At 41.8% G+C, this 24,981-nt stretch overlaps 1 protein-coding gene and 1 pseudogene across 2 annotated transcripts in view; one reads left to right on the top strand and one right to left on the bottom strand.

Annotated features, from left to right (window-relative positions):
- NHS (NHS actin remodeling regulator) overlaps positions 1-24,981 on the bottom strand; it is a 350,037-nt gene that overhangs the window by 6,209 nt on the left and 318,847 nt on the right. The window contains exons 4-8 of one of the 2 annotated variants that reach the window (XM_027608734.1): positions 10,216-10,278; positions 8,041-8,233; positions 5,283-5,414; positions 1,317-4,298; positions 884-1,010 (exon numbers count right to left, since the gene is read on the bottom strand). In XM_027608734.1, coding sequence (XP_027464535.1) covers positions 884-1,010; positions 1,317-4,298; positions 5,283-5,414; positions 8,041-8,233; positions 10,216-10,278 — 3,497 coding nt within the window. The remainder of the gene's footprint in view (positions 1-883; positions 1,011-1,316; positions 4,299-5,282; positions 5,415-8,040; positions 8,234-10,215; positions 10,279-24,981) is intronic. The other variant, XM_027608735.1, reaches the window with a different exon arrangement.
- LOC113931150 lies at positions 23,401-23,970 on the top strand (annotated as a pseudogene).

A 24,981-nucleotide genomic window follows, 5' to 3' on the forward strand; every position in this document is an offset into this window, starting at 1 on the left:
AATCTTTTTTAAAAAGTGTAACTTCATAAGGTAGAAAAGGCAGTTTCCAAGTTGTGTCCCTTGGGAGTCCCATGTAGTTCCAAGGCCTAGTGGAAGAAGGTAGTCATGGTTGTGAAAGGAGCAGGTACAGCAGGATTGGATAGCTCAGTCTAATCTGGGTTCGGCTACCGAGTGCAAGTTCCTGCTCTGTTCATCAGTCACAAGTTGTAAGGAGTATATATTCTTGCAGACATGGCCCCTGATTGCAGGGGGCAGGGGGCAGTGAGAGAATGTGAATGGGCAGCCTGGACACAATAGTGTCCTAGAAAAACAGCCCAGAGGACATCCTCTGTTTGTGGGATTTGGGGTATTAATTTTAGAGAGGACGAGTGTTATTAAAGAAGTTTAAGTTTTAGGAAGAGGGGGATGAAAGGAGCAGTGATTAGTTCTGAGCTATGAAACAGGCAGGTTTATACACTGTCTTGTCTCAAACTTGGGCTCTGACTGTTCAGTGAATCGGCTTGCATCTCTGCTAGTGTAGGATTACAGTTGTGAGTTTTTTTGGTTCAAGAAATTATTTGTCAGAGATTACGACAGAGTTTGAGCTTTCACACTAAGTTACTTGGCCACAAATTGTTTTCAAACGAAAACTTGTCGCAGGATGTCTTTCCTATGGAAAACACCTCTCCCTTCAGCAGTTCTTATGGAAGTCTCTCAAGTGAGGTTGAGCTATATATAAAGGCTCACATTCCCTAACAGAAATATAAGTCTATCAGTTTGATTTGGAAAACTAATTTTTCTTTGCTTTTTTGTTGAATGTATCATAAGTACACAAGGCTTTCCCGTATTTGCATTTAATGAGAGGCACTGAAAGAAGCAAAACTTTTGGTATTAATTGCCTCACCTGTGAATGACTGCAAACAAATCCTCAGTTGTACGAGGTTTGTTTGGAGACACGAACACACCTTCTGCTTCAGCCTGAGAGTCTTCACTAAGTGGTGAAATCATAGAGTCATCACTCGGTGACGATTCTTAAATGAAGAACAAAAGCATCTTTAAGAAGAAGTTACCAGGCATGCTGCTGTGTTTCACTGGCTTGTGGCATCAACAAACAACAGATACCTTACGGCTGTTTTTAAAAAGAGAGATTATCTGTCGCAGCTCAGTCCCTCAATAACAAAAAACTTTTTATCTCAGTTGTTTTAAGAAGTGAAAAAAAGATGGAGGGAAACCAACACCCAGGGCTGTACTGTGTTACGGGGAACATAAGAAAGAAAAAAACGCAATGAAGTGCCGTGAGACACCTTTCCACTGGGACAAAGGCATCAACAACTGACCTTTCAGTGAAACCTCATCCACACTTCCTTGGGTCTCCTCTGCTCCGCTGTTATCAGAGGCACTTTTGGCTGAAATACCTGAAGCAATATTTTCCTGCTCAGAACATTTTTCAGGGCATGAATTTGCAGTTGATAGCTCTGCTTCACAGCTGATATTCCCAGGCACTTTGTCATGATGGCGGCTCATTCCAAGTTGATGCTTAAGTTGACTGCTTATGTCTGTGGGTCTGGTTGGTGAGTTTGACTGAGCTGTGAGCACATCCACAGACTCAGGGTATGCAGCTTCCTCCCAGTCTGCAGAGGATGGCTTCTGCACCTGTGCTAGGGCTCCATCTGGACCAGCTCCATATTGTAGTACTTTACCATCCAAATCATTTGGGCGGGAAACAGAGACCCTCTGAAATCCTTCTGTGGGAAAGTCACAATTTTTACTTGGTGTGTTTTCCGGAATAAGCTCGCTCTCCATATGCTTTTGGTCTTTTGTGACACTTGAATCTAGAAGATTGTTACCAGCTGAGGTTGCTGTTTCTGGGTCACAATGATTCTTTACATCAAAAGTACGTTTTTTCTCTAACTGGAGTTTGTCTGGTCCTATCTCAACTGCAGAGGAGTCTAAAAAGGACAGTATGGTGTCTTCAGTGGAGTACTGACGTGATACTGATTTCTTAGCCACATGCGGCTTAATCTTACCTGGAGACAGGGCAGCCATTGTGAGAGTGCTGTCTTCTAAGTAGGGGAGATCTGTGTTGTTGCCCTCTTTTTGCTTCACTTCTTCAGACTTGCTGATGGACCTAAGGTTAACAGATTTCAGGACTGTCGGTGTAATTGCAAGGGATGGTGGAGGATTCGACCGCAGTGTTTCTCCTACTGGGTTCTGCTTACTATGAGTAAAAACATGCAGTGGGTGACGGTGGTGGAATGGTTTATTCAAGACACTATGAAGAGCACTTAGGTCAAGATGGGTAGGAGGTATAATTGGAAGTTCGAGGTCTTTACTCAGTGAAAGAGCTCCATCTTTTAAAGAGGGTTGCTGTAGTGAGGATTTCCTTTCTGGAACTTTCGGTTTTCTTTTGCTACCTCCAGGAGACAGTGGACCGGAAAAGAAAGCTGTAGGGAAAGAGGAGGTCGGTGTTTCAGACTGGCTCGAGTAGCCACTTGACGGCGACGCCAAGCCGGCCAGTTTTTCTGGTGAGGCCAGTTTAAACTCATTGTCAACAGAAGGAAGGGATGGGGTGGTGGCTCTTGATTCCGACTGGGATGTTTGGGATTCAGAGCTCTCTGGAGATTTGATGCATTCAATAACTGTGGTACCCGTAGCAGTGCTTGAATTAGATAAAGATCTGTAAGGATCATTTGTTTTCAAGTCATTGAGAAGCCAGAGATCTGCATAGTGAGTTGATTCAGCACCTTCATCTTTGAATGGCGGAGTATCTGAAGTGTCTAACTGAGGTTCCTTAATACCATGTTCACTCTGGTTCATCCAAGCAGATTCTTGCTTGGTGGGAAGGTTGGCAGTTTCCATTCGAGAAGGCGTGTTGGAGAAATCAAGAGGCAGCTTCATTTCCCTGGAACTGTGAGGCAGGAGCTGGCCACTGCTTATCTTTGGTTCTTTCTTCTCAGAAATGTCTGTGTTTCCATCGGACTTCCTCAGTGATGAACTACGTTTAGGTGGGGTCGGCTTTGCCTTTGGTTTCCTGAAAGAGATGCTAGGTCTCCCCTGCCTCCTGTGGTCTAAGTAGTCCTGCCAGGCACAGTCCGGAAGAGTAGGAGGTACCCCGATGCCCTGGCCATTCTCTGGGCCCAAAGCTGCATAGTGACAGACATAACTCTTACTGCCTTTGAGACCACAGTCAAAGTGCATGGAAGTGTAGTATCCTTCTGTGTCCACTGAAAAGTGAGAGCTAGTGTCTGCTTTGTCTGATGGAGACTTTTCCAGAAAGCTGTCATAAGTGGCCATGCTTGTGAAGCTCGGGCAGCCCAGGCTGTCTGCCTTGGGGCGATCAGGACTAAAATCCTGGCGGCAGGAGGCATCGTGATGGTGGTGTAGGTAATTCCACTCACTGTCACTGGTGTTGCTGTTGTTGGGGTCATCCAGCAGATCTGCCACAGTGGACGTAAAGGAGTTTGCCCGGTGGCCTCTCACTTTATCCATGTGGTCACTGTACTGCTCTGTCACGAAGACATTGGCATCCTCATTAGCATGAGGGGCTGTGTTGAGTGACAACTCCGAGTCACAGTGTGAAGAGCCGGTGAGGGGAGGAGAAGCTGCAGGAGGGATTGTCTCTGAGGTCTGTGAGGGGCATGTGGAGCTGCTCCCGCTCCAGTTGCCACTGGATGACTGGTGGTCATCTTTCTGGTCCATGTGGCTGCTGAGGAGGACGCCAGCCGTGGAGATGCAGTGGATGGGGCTCCCAAAGGTGTCTGAGTTGGAGGAGATGTCACAGCTGCCAGAGTCAGCAGCCATTCGGGACAGACGTGACCTCCCTCTCTCATTTAACTTGTGCTGAGGGCTGTGAAGACGTTGAGAACAAGCCAGGCCCAAAGCAGGCTGGTGTTCCTGTGCACTTGGGCTGCTGGGGGCCTCACTGCAATCATTTGGGGTTCTTTCTTGGTCGCCCATGAAAGGCTCCCCCTCTTCATATGCTGAGGGTTTAGCACCAACTTTGGGCTCAGCATCCCCACCTCTGTTGCCCTCCCGGGGGAGGCTCCGAGATCTTGTACGGCTGCTCACTGCAGTAGTGAACATGCTGTCGCCTTTGTCTGCCAATGCAGAGATGTTGCCAGCAGAATGAGAAAGGGAAGCTGCAATGCTTTGACCCCTTTGAGCTCTGATTCTCCTTCTCGATGGAGCAGCAATCAGAATATCTTCAGTTTGGCACTCTGAATCCCTGGTTCCAGACCTCCTGTTGACAGTGTTGGAAGGGTCTGGATTCGTGTGCACAATCACATTCCTTTCCCTGGCCACAGGGGATTCATCAGAATCTAGGGCACACGGAAAGCACAGTGAGATATTTCATACATCAGCAGACTAACAGACATTCTGAGAGATGTCCACAAATCTGGGTGGTGGTATGTTGGATCTTTCTCTTTGAGAAAAAAAAGTCAGCATATAAAATTAGGAGAAAGTTAAAATGCTTTGGGGAATCTGTCCTTTGCCCCTCTGTCTCTGTCTCTGTGTGTGTGTGTGTGTGTGTGTGTGTGTGTGTGTGTGTGTGTGTGTACTAAGAGAAAATGCTTTTAGATCTTTTGTGAATTCTCTCTTCACTATCAAATTATTTTGCCCCAATAAGTGACTACTATTTTTTTTAAATTAAAGTGCATTTTGTCTTCTTGGCCTCTATTCTTTTTTATTTTGTAATATATGCCCAGCAAAATAAAACTCTTAAAATTCATTAAAAGTAATAAAAGAGATGCTATAGTAAATACTAATAATAAAACATAAGAGATTCCTAAACACATGGAACAAAAAAACAGAAAAAAAAGTCATAAAGGGTAACATGTTATCAACAGTCGGTATTTAATTGAATATGCTTAAATTTTACCTTCTTAAAATAATTAATGCCATAAAAGTATATCTCTCTTCAAGTAAAGGTATAATTTTCCCAAAATAATCTTTCACTGAATCTTGCTACTTTTTATTCCATCTTAATAAAACTTTAAAAAAATTACTTATCATTTCCATCTTAATAAAACTTTAAAAATTACCAAAATATTACATTTCAGCCATAAGACTTGAACATGTATACCTAAATCCCTAAGGTTAAATCTTCACAGTCAAGAACAGAGATTCAAAAAGTAATACCACCCGGCTTGCTGAACACAGAACAAGTACACGCCATTTCAAAACCTCTCCAAGTTACAACACTGACGATCTTTAAGGAAGCTGATGAAAAGGCCGGCTTCCATTTCATCTCCTTCTAATTGACACCCAACAGAATGTTAACCATTAACAGTTTTATACTACACCTATTTCTTGTTGGACTCTTCTGGGGATACCCGAGATGGTTTTCCTCCTCCTCAGTTTCCGTCTCCGCTGTAGTACGGATTGTGAATGAACAAGAGAGCAGCGTATACTAGCCTCTCTGTCAAAACCAACTCCTGCAACCCACAAATAGGTCTCATTAGCCTTTAGAAACGGCAAACAAATTTTCATTTGCTTGGAACACAGTGATATTTATTGATTGGAAGTAAAGGAAGAGTTTGGATTAAGCCCGTGAATAAATATAAGGGAGCCCTTATTCAGCTCTTATTTAAATTACTCTGCAGTACATTAAGCTTTACTTCTAAATGCAGCTCTGCACAACAGCTTGCACTGCCAAGAGTAACAAGCAAAGAAGGAAAATCAAAAGAAAGAGGAGAGAAAAATAACATCAAAGAATCACTCGCACACAGAAACAGCTCCTGAAGGACTTACAACCTTTAGTTACTTCTATTTCTGGGCTCGCTGAACCTGTCTTTGCATAGTAGTAGATCCAGAGCCAAGATGTTAACCTGAATTAGTTCAGCTAGCATATCCTGACCCATTTCTTCATTAAAAGCATCTTTGTGAGGTTTTTTTTTTCCCTCTCTCTACCCACTGCACCCCAACCCTACACACAACACAACACACACACACACACACACACACACACTCCTTCTGTGAGGAGAAAGTAGCCTAGAGGTTTGTTTTTAAATCATCACTGAACTCTACTTTCTTCTACTGACTCAGTTGGACACTTTTTGGTATGGCACCAGTGTCTTACAATATAAAATAAGAATACAAGGCAGTTCTCAGTTCTCTACTTAAGTGGATCTACATTCTCTTTCAGCTGTAAATGAAGCTGGAATTCCCAGTCTTTACAATGAGGGTCCGTTTGCTTTTATAAATACAGGGGCCAAACCTTGATGCTTGTTTGTTTCTCTCTCCATAATCACATTATTGATACACTACATGCAGTCTTATCAAAACTAGAATGGTGAAGAAGGAGGTGAGGAATTCACACTCCTGTCTGGCACAGGCATGTGCCATGGATTTTTCAGAGTGAGCTTTGCCTCAGAAAGTCAGGATGCCAAAAGTGCATTGGAATCTGGTTGCCTCATCATTTATCCTGATTGTTACGCATAGAGCAGGATGGCGTGTTAAACCTCAGCTCAGCTGTAAAATGAAGCAATTTGAGTTCTGCTTAGCATCACAGTGACAACAGTTTCCAGAACTCACTTTTGAAAAAAATCTGTGAGATGTCATATGATGACTAATTATAATATTATTGGAGAATTCATACTAATGGAATTTTCCTTTCTTAGCTCCAGCCAAAAATTAAGATCTTTCATTCTACTCATAATAATTATAGAACACATGGCACACAGACACACTTTATGTTATATGGACATAATTAGCAGCTTTTTCATTAAAGCTCTTGAAATCAACATATAATCTGGGCTTTAGTCTGAGAGTTCCTGAAATAAAGCAGAAGGAAAGATCTTCCCTTTTCCTGAATCACAAGACCCATAATCAAAGAACTAAATTTGAAAACAAGATTTACTTACAGTGCTATGAAGAAAGCAGGTGCTGCTTGTAATCAAATGTTCCCAGAAGGGAAAGTTAGTTTAAGAGGATGCCAAAATGATACATTTTGACATCTACCTAACCCAGCCCATTTAGATTATGGAGATCAGATAAAGTATGCATCCTTAGAATAATTTATCCTGCAAGTTGAGTAAGTCATCAGGAAAATTACTCCTAGCTCATAACGAGCTGATCAACCAGAATTCCTGTTTTTCAGGAAGGAAATAATATCTGTCCTGGATATCTGGTCATTTGCTCTCCACTTTATGTGAGAGAAATCTGAGTGGAATTAATAATAGCCATGTCCAAAATGCATCTTGAGTGACATGCAACCTGTAGTCACATGGTACCAGGATAAAAGTAGTAATGTGGCCATTGTGAAATTTTCAATATACAAATAAATTAAAATATAACTATTAGAGATGTTTAAAGAAAGCCCAATGGATAGATCATTTTCTGTCTGTCTGTGAAAGTGAGAATATTTCATAACATCATTTCACTTACAGCTAAGATTACCAGGTCCCATCCTGGAATCTACAGTCTCTACAGGTAAACTTTTCAAGAAAAGTCTGGACAGGCTTCGTTCGACCTAGACTAATATTCAAACTCTCAGTACACAAGAAGAGGAAAACAGAGAGGAATGTAAGCCAGGCTAGCTGGATTAGAATAGAATTCAGCCTTCATCTTTGAATCCACATATTTTTAGTTCAGAAATCACCATAATCGATGCAGAAACCTAAACGATCTTTTAAACAAGCCTACCTTTATCCAAAGAAGCCTGAAAACAGATTTTATAGTTGGTCTACAGGATCATTACTTGCAGTTTGAGAGACCTGGGGTTTGCTGTTTTCTTTCTTGCTGTGCCATGCATCATTATCATATGACTAATCACTGCCGCTTTCTCCATTATTTCAGTCAGCTATGACCAAAGAGCTATTTGGTGACTTTTTTCAAAAAGAAACTGTCCATCATTTACATAACAAGCGGCCCAGCAGAACATATGCAAATGTATGTTCAAAACCTGACAAAAGCATATTGAACATCTTCTGGGTTGTATTCTGATGAAAAAGGTATTGCTTGTTTACAAAGCGGTATTCTTAACTGGTCCGCCCAGCAGCACAGGTTTTGAACACATTTAAAACACAATATTGTACCCCTAAGAAAAGAACAGAACGGTACCAGTGACATTGATGGGAATAATGCAGGAAGAAATCACTTGGGCATCTTGTTTCATCTTCTCCTCTGGTGTTGGGAGAGGCAGTGCTTTGCTCCAGTTGGTCTGCTTGTCCAGCGTGGAGGGGATATTGTGTACTGGGTTTTTCGGCCTCTGCCCTAACATGACATCTGTATCTTCATCCTCCGGGGGATGGGACTGCAAATGAAGTACATTCAGACTTAGCCAGAATGGTTTATATGTGAGCACACATATTGAGGAATTTCACAGTTAAGAACAGTGAGGTCAGAAATAAGCTTTTAGGTCAAAGGAAGAAGTCCTAGAAATAGTTAGTAAGCACCAATAATTGAAAGTTATAATTTCAATAGTCAAGCGACACAAAAGAAAAAATGGACTTAATAAACATGCTTTTCAGGTTAAATGGAATTAAGAGGAGAGACAAGGTAGCCATAGGACCCCAACTTCAAAACTGAAGAAAAATCTTAATCTTTAATCCAGTGACAGGTAGATTCTGGATATCCATATATTGATAATGAAAGTCTCGAGAGCTCTAGATGACTGGGATCAAAGGGAGAAGATGATTTAGATGCCTATGAAAGGTTCAGAAAACGTGCCAGAAAACCTGGAGTCAGGAAACATTCCAGAACACATCACCAGAAGGACAAGCCTATCTAATCTGAGAGGCTGGCTTAAATCACAAGGAGTTAATTTTACTGCAGGACTGTGGTTTTTGTGAATAACATTTCAAAAATGCAGTTTCATCAACACTGTGTGCACATGGAAAAGCAGCTCCCCTCCCCCACTTACTATAGTGGAAAATACAAAAGCAGTTAATGGAGAGAAAGATTCAAGAGAGTTTCTTTTTCAAATTCGGAAGAGTAAAGGGTCTTCATTTCTTTCAGCTTTTGCAGTGGGAAGCTTTTCTTCTAGTTGTGGAGTTAGAGGCCTTGACTTCTGTATGACATTTGAAAATTCTCCATCCAAGCCCTTGATAGATATTAATATTATCTGCCTTTTATTTCAGGGCAGGGCTCCTAACCCAGATTATTAAAAAGCCTCCATTCCAATTTTGATTTCAGGGTTGGGCTTCTAAACCAGATTATTAAAAGACCCAGTTTTCACCACTGACCCTAGTTTTCTTTCTTTCCATAATTTGGAGGAAGGTGAGTGTTTGTATAAAATAAATATTTTTCCCTCTTACTCCAGTTAAGTTTTAACTGGAGTAAACTCCTAAAGTCATGAAAAAATTTCTCATCCTCACCTTTGGAAGCATCATGTCCTGCTGACTCAGGATTTCACATATTGTCAAACTGTTCTCAGGTCCTCTTACAAGATTCCAGAGCCACTTGTTTAAGTTAACCCCCCAGCTTTTGCTTACCTTGTCAGAGGTATCTGCAAAGCCCCCCAACACACCCAACAGGATATGATTCCCCCCCTTGAGAAAAATGTGTTCGCCATGAACATTTTAGTAAAACATTGCAACCTTCTTTCTCTCTCCAGCTTTTGTGCAGATTCCCAGTGAAGCGAATAGCTCAAATAAAGTTGGAGCACAAAAGACTTTGTTTCCTAGGTAACTTCCAAAAAGAAAAAAAAAAAGTTTGGTGCATGCAAAAAGAGAGACAGAAAAAGAGGGAGAAAGAGCAGGAGCTGGAGAGAAACCCCCACCACCAGAGGCCACATTTTGTAGGCGATTCCTTCCTTGAATAACAATGGACTGGGAAACAAAGAAAGAATAGTGACCTGACTAAAGGCTCTGACCAGCAGCCAAAAGCACGTTTTATTTAATGGCGACAGGGACGACTGGCTGCCAGAGAATCCTTTTGTTCTATTCTCTTTTTTGATTTGAGAAGCCGAACCTGTATTTACAGGTCTGATAAATATAGGGCAAAGTTGGAATCACTTTCCTTTGAACTATAAGGTCCAGGAGTGGCATTAGGTGATGCCCATCTTGAACAGAGCCTTAATTGCAATTTAGAGGGGGAAAGTAAGTGGGAAAGAAAGCCAATGACATGGCTGTCTAAATGATATTTAATTCAAGTTAGGAAAATATCACTCTTGAAGGAGATTTAGAAGAATACCTGTTAGTTAGAAACAACAGAGTTTGCCATAGTTAAAAGAGAGAAGAAAGTGTCTGGAGAGAATGGGATAGGGCTGTGATGGAATGTTCTCAGAACCAGTACCTTTCTACTCCATGGGGTCATGTGGCAACACTCAGTGGGGGAGGGCGAACGGGTGCTGTTAAACTATGAACATGAAATGCAAAAAAAGGAAAAATTAAAAACATGTACACAACACACAGTACGTCCTGGTTAAGCCAAATCTAAAACATTAATGAATGAATATACTGGGATGACTCCCTCCCTTCCTTCCCTCCATATCTGTCCTTATTTTATGAGAAATAGCATAAAAAATAGTGGCTAAGAGCACGGACTTTGGAGCTCGACTGTCAGAGTTCAAATCCTGGTTCTACCATTTATTTGCTCTGTGACCAGGGACAGTTACTCAGCCTTTCTAAGGTCAGTTTCCTCATCTGTAAGTTAGGGCAATAATAGCATCTGTCCGTCCTCCAGGGCTGTTTTGAGGATTAAATGAGCAAGTCGACAGAATAGACTGTGAAGAATGGTGGCACTTAATAAGCTCTGTACGTTTGTCAGCTACTACCCCTGCTGCTGCTACTATTATTATTACCCTTACCTTGTAGCTGTGCCATATCTGTGACATTGACTTTGCAAATGGTAACTTTCCTTTAGATCCCAGTCCCATTTGTTAATTTGGGAAAGACTGAATTCGTCTCTTTCCTTAGAGTGAGTTTATTTTCCTGTGAACTACTTGGAAGAAAATTCCCTGTGTGCACTTTCTTCATCCAGGCTGCTTAAAATTTGCCTCTTCCTCATATTCATAGACGGTATTTGAAGATAGGGCTGGGTTCAAGGGCATGTGACAGAGCCCCACACTCAGAAGGACACCATGCTTTTTTGAGTAAGGGGCCCTGCACCTTCATTTTGCACTGGGCCCCACAAATGATGTAGCCCATCCTGTTTGGAGAATAATCAGGTAACTAGAATCCCCTTTTCAGGATCTACTGAGAAGGACATTGAAACTGTCTTAAACTCTAAACCATGTCAGCTGTGGATTCAATTAGGCCTCTGTTATAGCACTTTCCATATAGCATTGCTTTAACGTAACCTGAATTCCTCCTGGATGTGTCTTTTTCTTCTATTAGATTATGAGTTCTTAGGGGTCAGGAGCCATATTTGATTTTCTTTTCAGTTTTCCATGATGCCAGCAAAATGCCTCCTCATCGTAGGAGTTCAACAAATTATTGGTACACTGGAATGATATGAGCCCTGTGTGTTTTAGCAGTGATGGGAAACCCCAAAAAAGTAAGGTTTGTCCTCAAGATATCAGGAGGAAGCAGACACCACAGAATCCAAGGGTACTGACCATCTTAATGCAAGTAGGTGAAAACAAATAGAGGAAAACACAAGCAACGTTTGGTTCCATCAGAGGCTCAGTATTAATATATTCCAGTTCTAAATATTCTTAAGCCTATGGCAGACATCTGTTTTGGAGGTGGAACACTCAAGGTCTAATTCTATTCTAAGTTTCTAAATTTTAAGTGACAGGGTTGCTCATTAATTTTTAAGCAAAGCAAATGCCATTTCCTCAGGCCCAGTTGACTTTGATCTAGATGTTATTTAAGACAAATGATTTTCTAGGGTCTATGGCTCCCTCACTGAAAATGATCATTTTGACAGATGTGCTGTATGTGGCCTGAGTTCAGACATTAACCTGGCTCTCTCCTAAGAATCAGTCACAGATAGTCATGTGTAGGTCTCAAGTAAGACCCCGGGGTATGCAAAGTAGAGAGCAAACTCATGGAAGCAGGAGAAAGGGAGCCCGAAAGCAAAGACTGTATGGTAAAGGAACCTGTTTCCAAGAAACCAAAGGCTCTGGTGTCTCATGAAAGGATTTAAAAAATTACACAGCAGAAAACTGCAGGGCATAAAACATATTAATGATATTAATATTAATATATTAATTCTGGTAGTTTGTCTTTAATCTTTTTTTATGATTTTTTATTGTTATGTTAATCACCACACATTACATCATTAGTTGATGTAGTGTTCCGTGATTCATTGTTTGTGTATAACACCCAGTGCTCCATTCAGTACGTGCCCTCTTTAATACCCATCACCAAGCTAACCCATCCCCCCACGCCCTCCCCTCTAGAACCCTCACTTTGTTTCTCAGAGTCCATAGTCTCTCATGGTTCGTCTCCCCCTTCGATTTCTCCCCCCCTTCATTTTTCCCTTCCTGTTATCTTCTTTTTTTTTTAAACATATAATGTATTATTTGTTTCAGAGGTACAGGTCTGTGATTCAACAGTCTTACACAATTCACAGCGCTCACCATAGCACATACCCTCCCCAATGTCTATCACCCAGCCACCCCATCCCTCCCACCCCACCACCACTCCAGCAACCCTCAGTTTGTTTCCTGAGATTAAGAATTTCTCGTATCAGTGAGATCATATGATACATGCCTTTCTCTGATTGACTTATTTCGCTCAGCATAATACCCTCCAGTTCCATCCATGTCGTTGCAAATGGCAAGATTTCATTCCTTTTGATGGCTGCATAATATTCCATTGTATATATATACCGCTTCTTCTTTATCCATTCATCTGTTGATGGACATCTTGGCTCTTTCCATAGTTTGGCTATTGTGGACATTGCTGCTATCAACATCAGGGTGCACGTAGCCCTTCGGATCCCTACATTTGTATCTTTGGGGTAAATACCCAGGAGTGCAATTGCTGGGTCATAGGGTAGCTCTATTTTCAACTGTTTGAGGAACCTCCATACTGTTTTCCAGAGTGGCTGCACCAGCTTGCATTCCCACCAACAGTGTAGGAGGGTTCCCCTTTCTCCGCATCCCCGCCAACATCTGTCGTTTCCTGACTTGTTAATTTTAGCCATTCTGACTGGTGTGAGGTGGTTTCTCATTGAGGTTTTGATTTGGATTTCCCTGATGCCGAGCGATGTTGAACACTTTTTCATGTGTCTGTTGGCCATTTGGATGTCTTCTTTGGAAAAATGTCTGTTCATGTCTTCTGCCCATTTCTTGATTGGATTGTTTGTTCTTTGGGTGTTGAGTTTGATAAGTTCTTTATAGATTTTGGATACTAGCCCTTTATCGGATATGTCATTTGCAAATATCTTCTCCCATTCTGTGGGTTGTCTTTTGGTTTTGTTGACTGTTTCTTTTGCTGTGCAAAAGCTTTTTATCTTGAAGTCCCAATAGTTCATTTTTGCCCTTGCTTCCCTTGCCTTTGGCAATGTCTAGGAAGAAGCTGCTGTGGCTGAGGTCGAAGAGGTTGCTGCCTGTGTTCCCCTTTAGGATTTTGATGGACTCTTGTCTCACATTTAGGTCTTTCAACCATTTGGAGTCTATTTTTGTGTGTGGTGTAAGGAAATGGTCCAGTTTTGTTCTTCTGCATGTGGCTGTCCAATTTTTCTTTAATCTTCTAAGTCAGCTCTCGTATTGAGTATTTTCTCCAGGAGTGAGGGATGAGGAGTGGTTTTTAGTTTTCATCAGTTTGAGAACCACCCCCCCCCATGCCATTAAATAAGTACGAGATAACATTTGGAAATGACTAAGGACGGCAAGTCCAGAGAGAGACTGTTCTTTTTTGGTCAACCATTGTTAAGTCAGGGTCTCTGTAGGTTACACTCCACTGAAAATTCCTTCTCAGCTAATCCGCCTCTCCACTATTTTGATAGGAGCTCCAACCTCCAGCTTGTGAAGGCTGAAACTAGGTACTCTGGAGCTTGTGTGTGGAAGGACTTTGTTCTTTGGTTCTACCACCACAACAGAAGCACTTGAGCTCCTCTAAATGATCTGTTGATTTAGAGTAGTTAAGCTTATAATCTTGAAATGGACTTTAGTTTTATTTCTGCCATGAAATTAGTAACTGCTTAAGTGTAGTGTTTTAAAGCATTTCTTTCCTGGGTGTTTGGTCAAAAGAAGTAAAATAGTTCTGATTATTTCTGATTAGACTTTTATATGGTGAATGCAATAATCAGTTCCTAGAATTTTTTTTCTAAAATTACCTAAGAAATAAAACTGAAAGAGAACTGCTACCTCAGGGCATCTCTGCATGGTCCAGCATGCCACTCCTTAACCAGTGCGCATGGATAAGGTGAGGAAAAGCTGCATGCTGATCAGACTTGTATGAATTAAATTATCCTTTAAGGACTCTATTTAAATGAATCCTTTTGCTTATTCTTAGTAAGACCTGTAAGGGCAGAAACCATTTCTTGTTCCTAACTGTATTCCTACTGCCTTGGTAATGCTTAAATAAAATTTGTTGTCCTGGCAGCTAGCACCCCCATGTGCCTAGCATAAGCAAACAGAAATCCTCTCAAAAGACATAATATCAGATGATCTCCACAGATAATCTTTCAGTACAACATCCAGCACAAAGTCAAAGATAACAAGGCAAGGAGGAGATGAGATGGCATGAGCAAGGAGCATCCCAAACAATAGGTAAAACAGAAGCGGACTCGTAGGACGCTCCTGCTTTTGGAATTATACTGCATACAGGAGTAGCAGTGAACAGCCTTGGCTTCCCCAGAAGAAGTGTGTGGGAAGCCTCTTAGACCACTCATTGATTCATTCAAGAACATTTCTCTGAAGGTCAAAATCAGCCCCCGGGGGAAACAAATTGTCACCTGAAAAATGGTATCTCTTTCATCACTATACAGTTCTTTTGGCTTTTCTGTACTTTCAGATTTTTTCATAATGTTGGAGAAAAACACACACATAAAAATTTCTCTTTCTTTTTCCAGGCTCCCATTCTGGCCCTCCTACCCCTGATTTTGAGAGGCCTTAGCCTCCAAGATGCACCATTTTAGAATCATCCACCACTAGTCTTGCGCATCCTGTTCCTGACAAAAGATGCTTCTTTGATACTTTCACCCCATTTCTGTCCCTGCTGGCCCATAATTTACACTCTCAGATCCTTTCCCTACCTGCCCATGAAACTGAGTCAACGAAAGTTAGAGTTACATACTTACAGTCAGTGTTCAGAACAAGAAATAACACATTATTAATTTCTTCACTTTTGTGGCTATGAACAAGCATTTCTCCAAACATCTCAAGATTTTTCCCAACCTTTCTCTTATTGCCAAAAGAAAAATATAATCCCTCCACATTTTACTTCTTTTGGGTTTTATTTAATATGCTGATGGGAGCTTATTTTGTTTCTAGACTCTCCAAAAGACATCTGTTAAAATGTTGTGGGTATTTCAGCAGGAAATGTTTTGAAAATCTGGCTTTAGTGTGTGATCTAACTGATAACACGTGGCATTTATAGCAGCTGACTTTCAGAGCTGATTCATTACTGTCGTGCTGTCTTAAACATGAGAAATATTAACTAGAGAATGGATGCTGTGGTATGCTTGAATATAGGAATAAAACTTCAGAGTGAAGATGTCCACTGCAAGCCACATGGGTTCCTAGTCAGGGGATCTAGGACCTTATTTTCATTCTACCCTGGGGCTTATTTGTCCTTAGACCAGGTCCCTGCATTTCTGCACAGGTTATGGCCTATCTGTGAGATGGGGGGGACCTTGTCTGCCTCAGATTTTTCTTTACTGGAGTGTGTGAATGTGTTGCACATAAACATGAAGTGCCTTGATCTTTCTGGAAGGCTTAAAGGAATCTGGCAATACCTTCTTCACTTAGCACTCTTCCTGCTGCGATTACATTAGCACTTTCATTCCATGACACTGTCCCAGAGTCTCCTATTGGCTGGCATTATGCTCTTCCAAACATGTTTAATAACATCATTTCTGGCACATACTGTACTTCTCCCTTTCCTCTCTTCTCAACTCCAACATTTACCAAAGTGAATAACCATGGGAAAACAGAATGAAGTAAGTAAAAGTTTAGGGGGCAGCCTGTGTTTCTCTCCTAAGCCTTTCTTCCCTTTCCTGGTGTTTCCTTTCCCCCACTCTCTCCCAGGCAGTCAGGGCCTTCATGCTTCCCCAGAGGGCTGGAACGCAGCACCCCCAAGTGCCCAAACCCTTCACACTGCACTCCCAGCCAGCCAAGAGGCTTGACAGAAGCCCACAAATGCATTCACATTAATGTGCTGAGAACTCCTAGTGAGAAGCCCAAAGGAACACAGCTCTGAGGCAGAATTGTGGATAGCAGTTATAGGCCAGGAGGGAGATATTTAGGAACAAGTGCCTACTAAGTTCTTCTTTTAACCACTTTATACATTACTATCTATTTAAAACACCAAAATGCATAAATATTCAGGACTAGGAAAAATGGCCTTATCATTGATAAGTTTCCTTTTCAAATCATACCTTTATTTCTCTTCCCTGACAGATATTGCCACCACCACTTCCTCAACTCTCCTGAGAAGCACTTGGCGAAAGGAAATATACAAAAGGCTGATAAGCATATGCATAGGCCCTCAACATCATTTCTCGTCAGGAAAATTCAAATGAAAACCACAGGCACATAGTGCTATATACTAGAGGGGCTAAAATTGAAAAGATCAATAATAACAAGTGTTGGCAAAGATGAAGAGCAACTAGAACTCTCATAAATTGATAGGGTAAGTGTAAAATGGGATAGCCACTTCAGAGACTGGCAGTGTCTAACAAACCTAAACATATGTCTCCCCTGTAATTCCCTCTTAGGTATATGGAGGTAAGAAGAATGAGTATGTCCACAAAAACCCTTGCACAAAAATATGTATAGCAACTTTATTCGTAAAAGTCCCCCCCAAAAGTCCTCACAACTAGAAACACCTCAAATATCTACCAACAACAGAATGGATAAACAAATTGGGGACTACCGTGTTCATATAATGCAGTACTGCCCAGTAATAAGAAAGAACACGGTATTGATACATGCAACATTGACCTCAAAAAAGTATGCGGAGTGAAAGAAGCCAAACACAAAAGAGTATGTGCTCATTCACTTCTGAATCCCATCCTGCTGATAGTCTTATAGACGTGTTGGGTATGAGATTGGCCCCTAGTGAGCAGAACTTGAATGCAGTGGCAATGGTGCAGTTCCCACCACAAGAGAGGCTTTGTGGAAGACAGCATGTAACTGCCAAGAATCTCTCTCTCCTTTTGATCTCAGCTGGAACTGAAGGAAAATTCTTTGGGTGATGGAATGCAAAATGATTTTATATATTTTAAAGTTCAGGAACACTTTGCTTAATGGTGTTCTACTAATGAAATGATTTAAATGTGCTGAGCATAACAAAATTCTACTTTGAAGCATGTGTGGAAGGTAGTCCCCATGTGAATGGAAAAGAGGGCTCCAGGGGGGCCAGGAGGGAGACCACTTCCAGCTGCTGCTCCGTCATTTATTCACAGGAATTGCTCTGGACTGTCAAGGGGAACATAAAACAAGGCCCACTGGACCGTGATCAGTGTGATGTTGATGCCAGTGAGTGTCTTATTCATCCCCTGTGGCCAGCTTTGCCAATTAGTGGGGTCACTGCCAAGGGCCATTCAGTATCAGTCCTCAAAGGTTGCTAGCACCAAATAAAAGACATGAGTGGGGAAAAGGCAGGCCAGGCTTTGAAGTGGAGGGAAGAAGGAGGCTTCGAACTGCTGCAGATGCCACAAATACCCTCCCCAGATCACAGGAGCAGCCAGCATTCCTCCCTCGCCCTCCTGCCTTGCCCTCAGCTGGAAGCTCCAAGGTGTGTAGTAACTGAAGAGATGTTGTAGATTTGGTCTCACTCCAAGTGACACTTTTCCCTTGTAACTCACTCCAGCTGTGGCGAGAGCTCAGCAGGGTCATACTTAACCTTACCACAGCAAATTTTTTAAAAAATAAGAAAAAACGTTCTCATGCACAAGCCATGCATGTTCCACCTTTATTTTTTACCTTCCCCCCCACTTTTTGAGTGACTTTTTTAAATATAGCTCTATGAGCGTTATCACATGCATAGACTCATGTAACCCTCCCACTATCAGGATTCAGAACATTTCCATTACCTCAAAAAGGTCCCTTGTGCTATCCCTTTAGAGTCATAGTCTCTCCCCACTCTTAGCCACTGGCAACCAAGAACCTGTTCTCCATCATATGGTTTTGTCTTTTTGAAAGTGTCATACAAATGGAATCATACCTTTTGAGACTGGCTTCTTTCACTCAGCACAATGTCTTTGAGATCCATCCAAGTTGTTGTGTGTATCAGTAATTCATTCCGTTTTATTGTGAGTACTGTTCCATCGTCTGCTTATACTTAGAACAGTGAAATGTCTCAGGTGTGCAAGAAAACGTGAATCTGAGCATATTCCGCAACGATGTGTACAAAGAAGTAATTTTATTCGCTGCTCCACAGCCAGGCTCACGTTTTAAAAAGAAAGAATTACAAAACTAAAATCTGCAATAAGGAATTTTCTTTATTTCTCACAATATTCGATATTAACCGGACTTGTTGGCTAATGCTGTCATTAGCTATTGTGTTGCCTCTTCAGCTGTTGTCTGTCAGCTGCACATCTATTCTTCCGCACTCCGCTCTGTCGGTACTCTGAAAATAACATTTCTTTCTCACCAGCTGCTCCCTAGTGGGTTCTGTCCCAGGCGTGTCAGCTCCTTTCGGCAGTTACTATCTCTGTGTCGCCTCCGTTTCCCGTTTGCTGTGTCAGTTTTACAGTACCTTCCCTATACTGAGTTCTCTCTGTTAAAATAACTGGTATGGATTCTGTGTTCCTGGCTGGACCCTGGCTGGTGAGGTACATGGTGCCAGGCTTTTACCCCTGGCTTTCTTGTGTCTAAGACACCTAAAGTACTTGCTACCACTGGTTCCTTAGCCTATGAGGAAAACAGGAACCAGTGTGATGTTCCATGGGCTGTCGAGATGATAATGATCTCTGCACCTTATGGCAGAGGACAGGAGAACTGATGTTGCCTCAAAAGCAAACTGCTTCTGGTGATTCTCAAAAATGGGTATGGAGGGAAAAAGTATTTGGTGGGGTCAGTAGCTGTATAGTTCCACGTCCTAGGTGCTGTGCTGACTTGCCCCAAGGAGCGCACCATATCACAACAGCAGCTACAAGTAAAGTCACAAGTTACTTATAGCCAGTCTCCAAGATCTGTCTACCTTTTGCAAGACCACACAGCTGAGTTAAATGGAGCATGTGACAGGCATCACCACTCCTGTAGTCTTACATTTGAAACTAATGTCAGGCTCTTCTCTCCCTACTTTACCAAGAAGAAACCTCTAGAAATTGAAGAAGTTTTTCCTATATACACACGGCCTGGTACCTTCCTAAAGCACTGCTCTTTCTGATCATGTTATTTCTGTGCTCAAAACTCTTCAATAATTTCCTATGTCTGTGGAATAGATTCATACGTTTTAGTCTGACATTCAAGGTCCTTCAAGATCTGGTGTATTGAAGCACTGCAGCCAAACCAAAGTATTTGAATTTATGTATACACACTTCATTTTCTCCCGCCTATGTGAGCTTGCTCTCACGGTTTCCTCAGCCTATAATCCTTTTCTTCCCAGTGTACATATTGAAATTCTACCCCATCCTTCAAGGCCTTTTCAGATGCTCCCTTTACCATGAAGTTTAATCCTAACATCCAACCCCATTCTAACACCACATACCAGTTAGGTGTTAATACCTTATACTTAGTAACATACGATTTTCTCTAGTATCCCATGTATTCTGGATGGCAGAAATTATGTCTCTCATTTTTGTGTCAGTTAAGTTTTTTTTCAAAATGAAGGAGTAAATAAGAGGCCACAGTGGGAGAGAGGGCATTCCAAGTGGAGATACTGTTTTGAGAATGCAGGATATTTTCTCAAGAAGCACGTGGAGTTTGGTTTGGCTGAGGTCTAGGGTCTGTGCAAAGGATTTGTGGGAAATCCGTCTGGAAAGGAAAGTTAAGGACTGGATCATACAGAGGCTGGAGAGTTGGGCTAAGGATTTGAACTTTTTAGGCAGAATGAAGGAATTGAAGGTTTAGGATTAGGGAAGAATTTTTATGTCAGAGATTCTCATACCAACGTTAGAATTTTTCTTAATTGATTTAAAGGAGCAAACTGGATGAGATGAAGGAAAACATTTAGACTGAAGCAAGAGAGACTTAATTTGGATGGACAGAACCATTTTGAGACAGGTCATAAAACAACAGAATATTTCTGAGAGAGCTTGCAGAACTATGAAGATATTTTATAAAAGCAAAACACGACCTGTCTAGGACACTGTGGTATGTGTAATTCTTTTACAACAAAGGAAAGGCTTGGTCAGCATTTCTCAGTCTCAGTCTTGTAAACCAATAGAATATCAGAAATCTCTAGTGAGGACTCATGGGGAAAGAGGAGGGGAGAGGCTAGATGAGAGGAGACAGAGCTGGGGATGGGAGAGAGAGTGAGGCAGTGAGAAAGCTCTTTATCTCAGGGCAGGCCAAATACTGTTGAAATGCGCCCCCTGCCAGCTCTAGTCTTTAAGCCCTCTCTTGGCTCCGACTCCACTCCCAGTCTTGTCATTCTTCTGTAAGCCAGTTTAGTTTTTCTCAGAAGCTGCTTTCTCATAAGACTTATTTTCTTCTTCTTGATAGAAAATGGAAGAATGAACATGGTCATTGTTTATAGCTCTGGACTATGACCATGGGGGTCTGGGTCCTAGTTTGAGTGATTGTCTTCATTTACTTCCCAGTAAGGCTGTTGGAATGCCCCCTGTCCTTCAGATGCACCTCCTTGGTAAGAAAAAAAGTATGATTTGACAGACTTTTATTTTAAAATCCCTGGATGCACAGTGTGATAAGTTAGAAAACTATCAGGCTATGAAATGACAAAGAATCCCTGATATTCTTCCCAGGCTAATTTTATGAAGTCTGACAAAGAGGGTAACTGAACACAATATGGTGGAATGAGTTAACTGTCAATCCTGATGATAAGGATTTAGGCCTTGGTGTTCCTCGGGAACCTGATCAACCTTTGCCATAGGGCTCCATCTCATGTCAAGCTTCATCATCCGCTACCACAGAGACCATTAGATATTCTAGCCCTGGATCACTGATGAAGGTTGGAGAGCGATGCTTGATGAAATTGCTGGAGCATATTACCACATTTCAGGAAGGATGATTTCTGTGCTTTTCTGTCTAGACCTCAGAATCTAAGCAGGGACTTAGACTCCAAGGGTCCCCACAGACCTGACTGCAAGCTGAATGCAGCAATAGGAGATGTTTCAGCTCAAGTGCTGACTTTGATCAGTCGTGGCTATCTGGACTGTGTGGGAAAGATTGCTGCGATCTATTGGGAATGCCTGCCTTAGGCTTGCATGGGGGAAGAGCAGGTCAATGTCTCATGTATTTGAGGCCCATATCTGGGCCTGGACCAAGGGACCTTACTGATGAGAACAGATGAGCTGGACATCCCATTCAGCAGAGGATAAGGGCGTATCATAGGCACTGGTGTACAAGTCCCAACCCAGGAACTGTGGAATATTTATGGCTAAGTGTGTGTGTGTGTGTGTGTGTGTGTGTGTGTGTGTGTGTGTATTTTAACTTTCTGTTTTGAAATAATTAATACACAGAAGTTGCAAAAGTAGTAGAGAAGATTCCCATATATTCTTTATCCAGCTTTCCCTAATGTTAACATCTTACATAATCATGGTACATTTATTGAAAGCAGAAAATTAACATTGCTGAATACTATTTACCAATTTATTAACCTTATTTGGCTTTTACCAGTTTTCCTACTAATGTCCTTTTTCTGGTCCAGGATCCAATCCAGGATCTCACATTGCATTTAGTTGTCAAATCTCCTTAGTGTCCTTCAGTTTGTGGTAATCCCTCAATCATTGCTTTAATGACCTTGACACTTTTGGAGAGTACTGGCCAATTATTTTCTAGAATGTTCCTTAATTTAGGGTTGTCTGACATTTTCTTATGATTAGATTGAAGTTACACATTTTTGTCAAGAATCCCACAGAAGTGTCATCTCATTGCATTATATCAGGAGATTCATATACAGCTGTGCCCTATTGCTGCTGATGTTAATTTTGATCACTTGGCTAAGACGGTGGCTGTCAGCTTTCTGCAGCTAAAATTACTGTTTTCTGTTTGTAATCAACAAGTATCTTGTGGGGAGAAACTTTGAGATGATGCACACATCCTATTTCTCAACATAGTCTCACCCAACTAATTTTAGCATTCATCGATGATTATTGCCGATAAAAATTGTTACTGTCATATTTGGTTAATGGTGATTTTTAAAATTTATATCGATACTTCTACATTTATTAATTAGAGCTCTTCTGTAAGGAAGAAATACCCCACCCCCATGCATGTATTTATTTATTTATCCCAATTTGCTTATATCAGTATAAACTCAGGGATATTTATTCTCTGAGTTATAATCCATTACTATCATTATTTTGTTGCTCAAAGTGTCCCAGATTTAGCTATTGGGAGCTCCTTCAAGTTGGCTTCTGTGCCCTTTTGACATGCCTCCTATTATTTTTTGAGCACTTTCTTGCTTTTCAGCATCTTAAGATATTCTAGGCTTATCTTACATTTCCCCTAGCCCAGCCCTTGAATAAATTTCTCCAAGGATCCCTGGTTTATCTTTTTAGAGAATGGTATTTAGAAGGAAGATGTAATGAGGTGCCTGGGTGGCTCAATTGGTTAAGTGTCTGCCTTCAGCTCAGGTCATGATCCCAGGGTCCTGGGACTGACCCTCTCATCAGGCTCCCTGCTAAGCAGGGAGTTGTTGTCAAATCTCCTTAGTGTCCCTCTCCCTCTGCCTGCCACTCCCCCTGCTTGTGCTCTCTTGCTCTCTCTCTGTCAAATAAAAACATAAAATCTTTAAAAAAAAAAAAAAAAAAAAGGAGATGTGGGCAGTAGATGTGCTCAATGTTACCAGAGTATCATTGCTTCTAAGGCCCTCTCAGATGACAGAGCTAAGAAATATGTTTGTATACTTGTACATGCACATATACACATATTTATTTTATGCCTATTTATCTGCATATACATGTATATATCTCTCTCTGTGTTTGAGAATATATATATGAATTTATACTGATATTTCAGATGTAATCCAACACTAAAGGATTCATTCTAGACTTTCCCCTTTCTTTATTTGTAACTCCTTTCTCTAGCTGTGACAAACTCATTATCATTATTCACAACATATTTGCTCAATCCTATCATGCACATAAAGTAGTTTCAGAATTTCTAGTTCATTCTCTTGTGAAGAACAAATTTACCAACTAGAGTACAATATTTGTGTACAGTTCCTTTTGTCTTTAGTGTTCCACTGTTGCTTCAGGTGCAGCCACTCCTAGAGGAGCTCCCACTTGGGGATGGGGCCTCCATCATTACTGTGAGGTAAAGAACTAGAGATCAAGGAGACCAGCTTTTCCCACAGTCAGATCACCCACCTCTACAGCCAGTTCTCCAGCCTGGACAAAGGCGAGAATGGGGTCCTCAGCTGGGAAGATTTCCAGCTGATTCCAGAATTTGTCATCAACCCACTGGGGGCCAGCTCATTAGTGCCTTCTTTCCAGAGGGAGAAGACCAGGTAAGCTTCCACTGATTCATAAAAACTTTGGTTCATTTCCAATCCACTGAATATAGTGCAAAGAGCCAAGATAAGAATGGACCAGAACCACTCAACAGCTGAAGTAACGAACTATACTTTGCTTTTTGGCTATATGATTTGGATAAAGATGACAGGATCTCCCACAATGAGTTGTCCAGGTACTATGCATGACGGATGGAGTGAATATCCCAGATGAGCAACTAAGCAGCATCATAGGACCATCCAGGAGGCTGATCAGGATAGGGATGGTGCCATATCTTTTGCAAAATTTGTTAGGGTTTTAGAGAAAGTGGGCATAGAACAGAAAGTCAGCATCCAATTTCTTGACTAAAAAGCTGAGACCAAACTGTTCCTTGCTCCCTAGCATTTAAAAACTGGAACTTGAGAGTCCTCCTGTCTACCAGCCCCCACTCCACCCTATCATCCCCTTTCTGCCAAGATACCACTGCTGTTGCAGGACAATCCCATGTGTGCTCTGTTAACACAAACCTGCCTTTGGCATAAACAGGACATGACAGAATGGCACACCCAGCCTATTTCTCTTCAGTATCCATTCACCTGTTCCCCATTTATAAATATCATCTCCCCCAGTTATGCTGCTGAATGTTAAATGTCCATCCTGTCTGAGAAAGGGAGGGAGGGAGGGAAGGACTCTTGCCAAAAACCGGCCAAGCAAGCTTTCCCTGGGTGTAGACTATAGCCATGCTGCCTTCCCTTCAGCTAGGTTTCAGCATGCTCCTACAAACTTTTCCGCATGTCCTTTGCTTCTCTGTCACCCAACATGCCATTCACTTGATCTTTCAGTCTTCCTGCTTTTTATTATGCCCTGAGTTCCCTCTGTTTTACCTGGCACCCCAAGCTATGCCTGTTAAATACATATCTAACATGATAAGATGGTTCGATGGTCTCGCAGTTTTTATCTACCTTTGCTCATAAATAAGCCTCTGGGATGTTATCTCCCCAGGACCTTTTTGGGAATCAGCATTTGTCTCAGAGAATATGACCATCTCTTGGTCCCCTGCACTCTGCTCTGTCATCAAAGGGCTGCTGGATGGAGATGTTTGTCTTAAAAGGTGAAAGATGTCAAGCCAAACTTCTAGGTGGCTTGCCCAGGTCCCTCAACGTCAGGCCTCTGATTCTCCATGCAGAGTACCAAATGGCTACTCTTATTCTTCAGAAAATAGCCATATGCCTGCAGGTTTGCTCAGCTTGGGGGCACTGTCACCACCAGAGTGGCTGCTCTGGCAGTATGCTTGGGGATCTTCTCATGGGTTTTTGAACAAGGAGGTAGGGCACCCTAAAAGCCGCCTGTATTCCCATCTCTGCTGCATGGTTTATGCCT

The sequence above is a fragment of the Zalophus californianus genome, chromosome X (assembly GCF_009762305.2).
Source record: "Zalophus californianus isolate mZalCal1 chromosome X, mZalCal1.pri.v2, whole genome shotgun sequence".
In the NCBI taxonomy this organism is placed as follows: Eukaryota; Metazoa; Chordata; class Mammalia; order Carnivora; family Otariidae; genus Zalophus; species Zalophus californianus.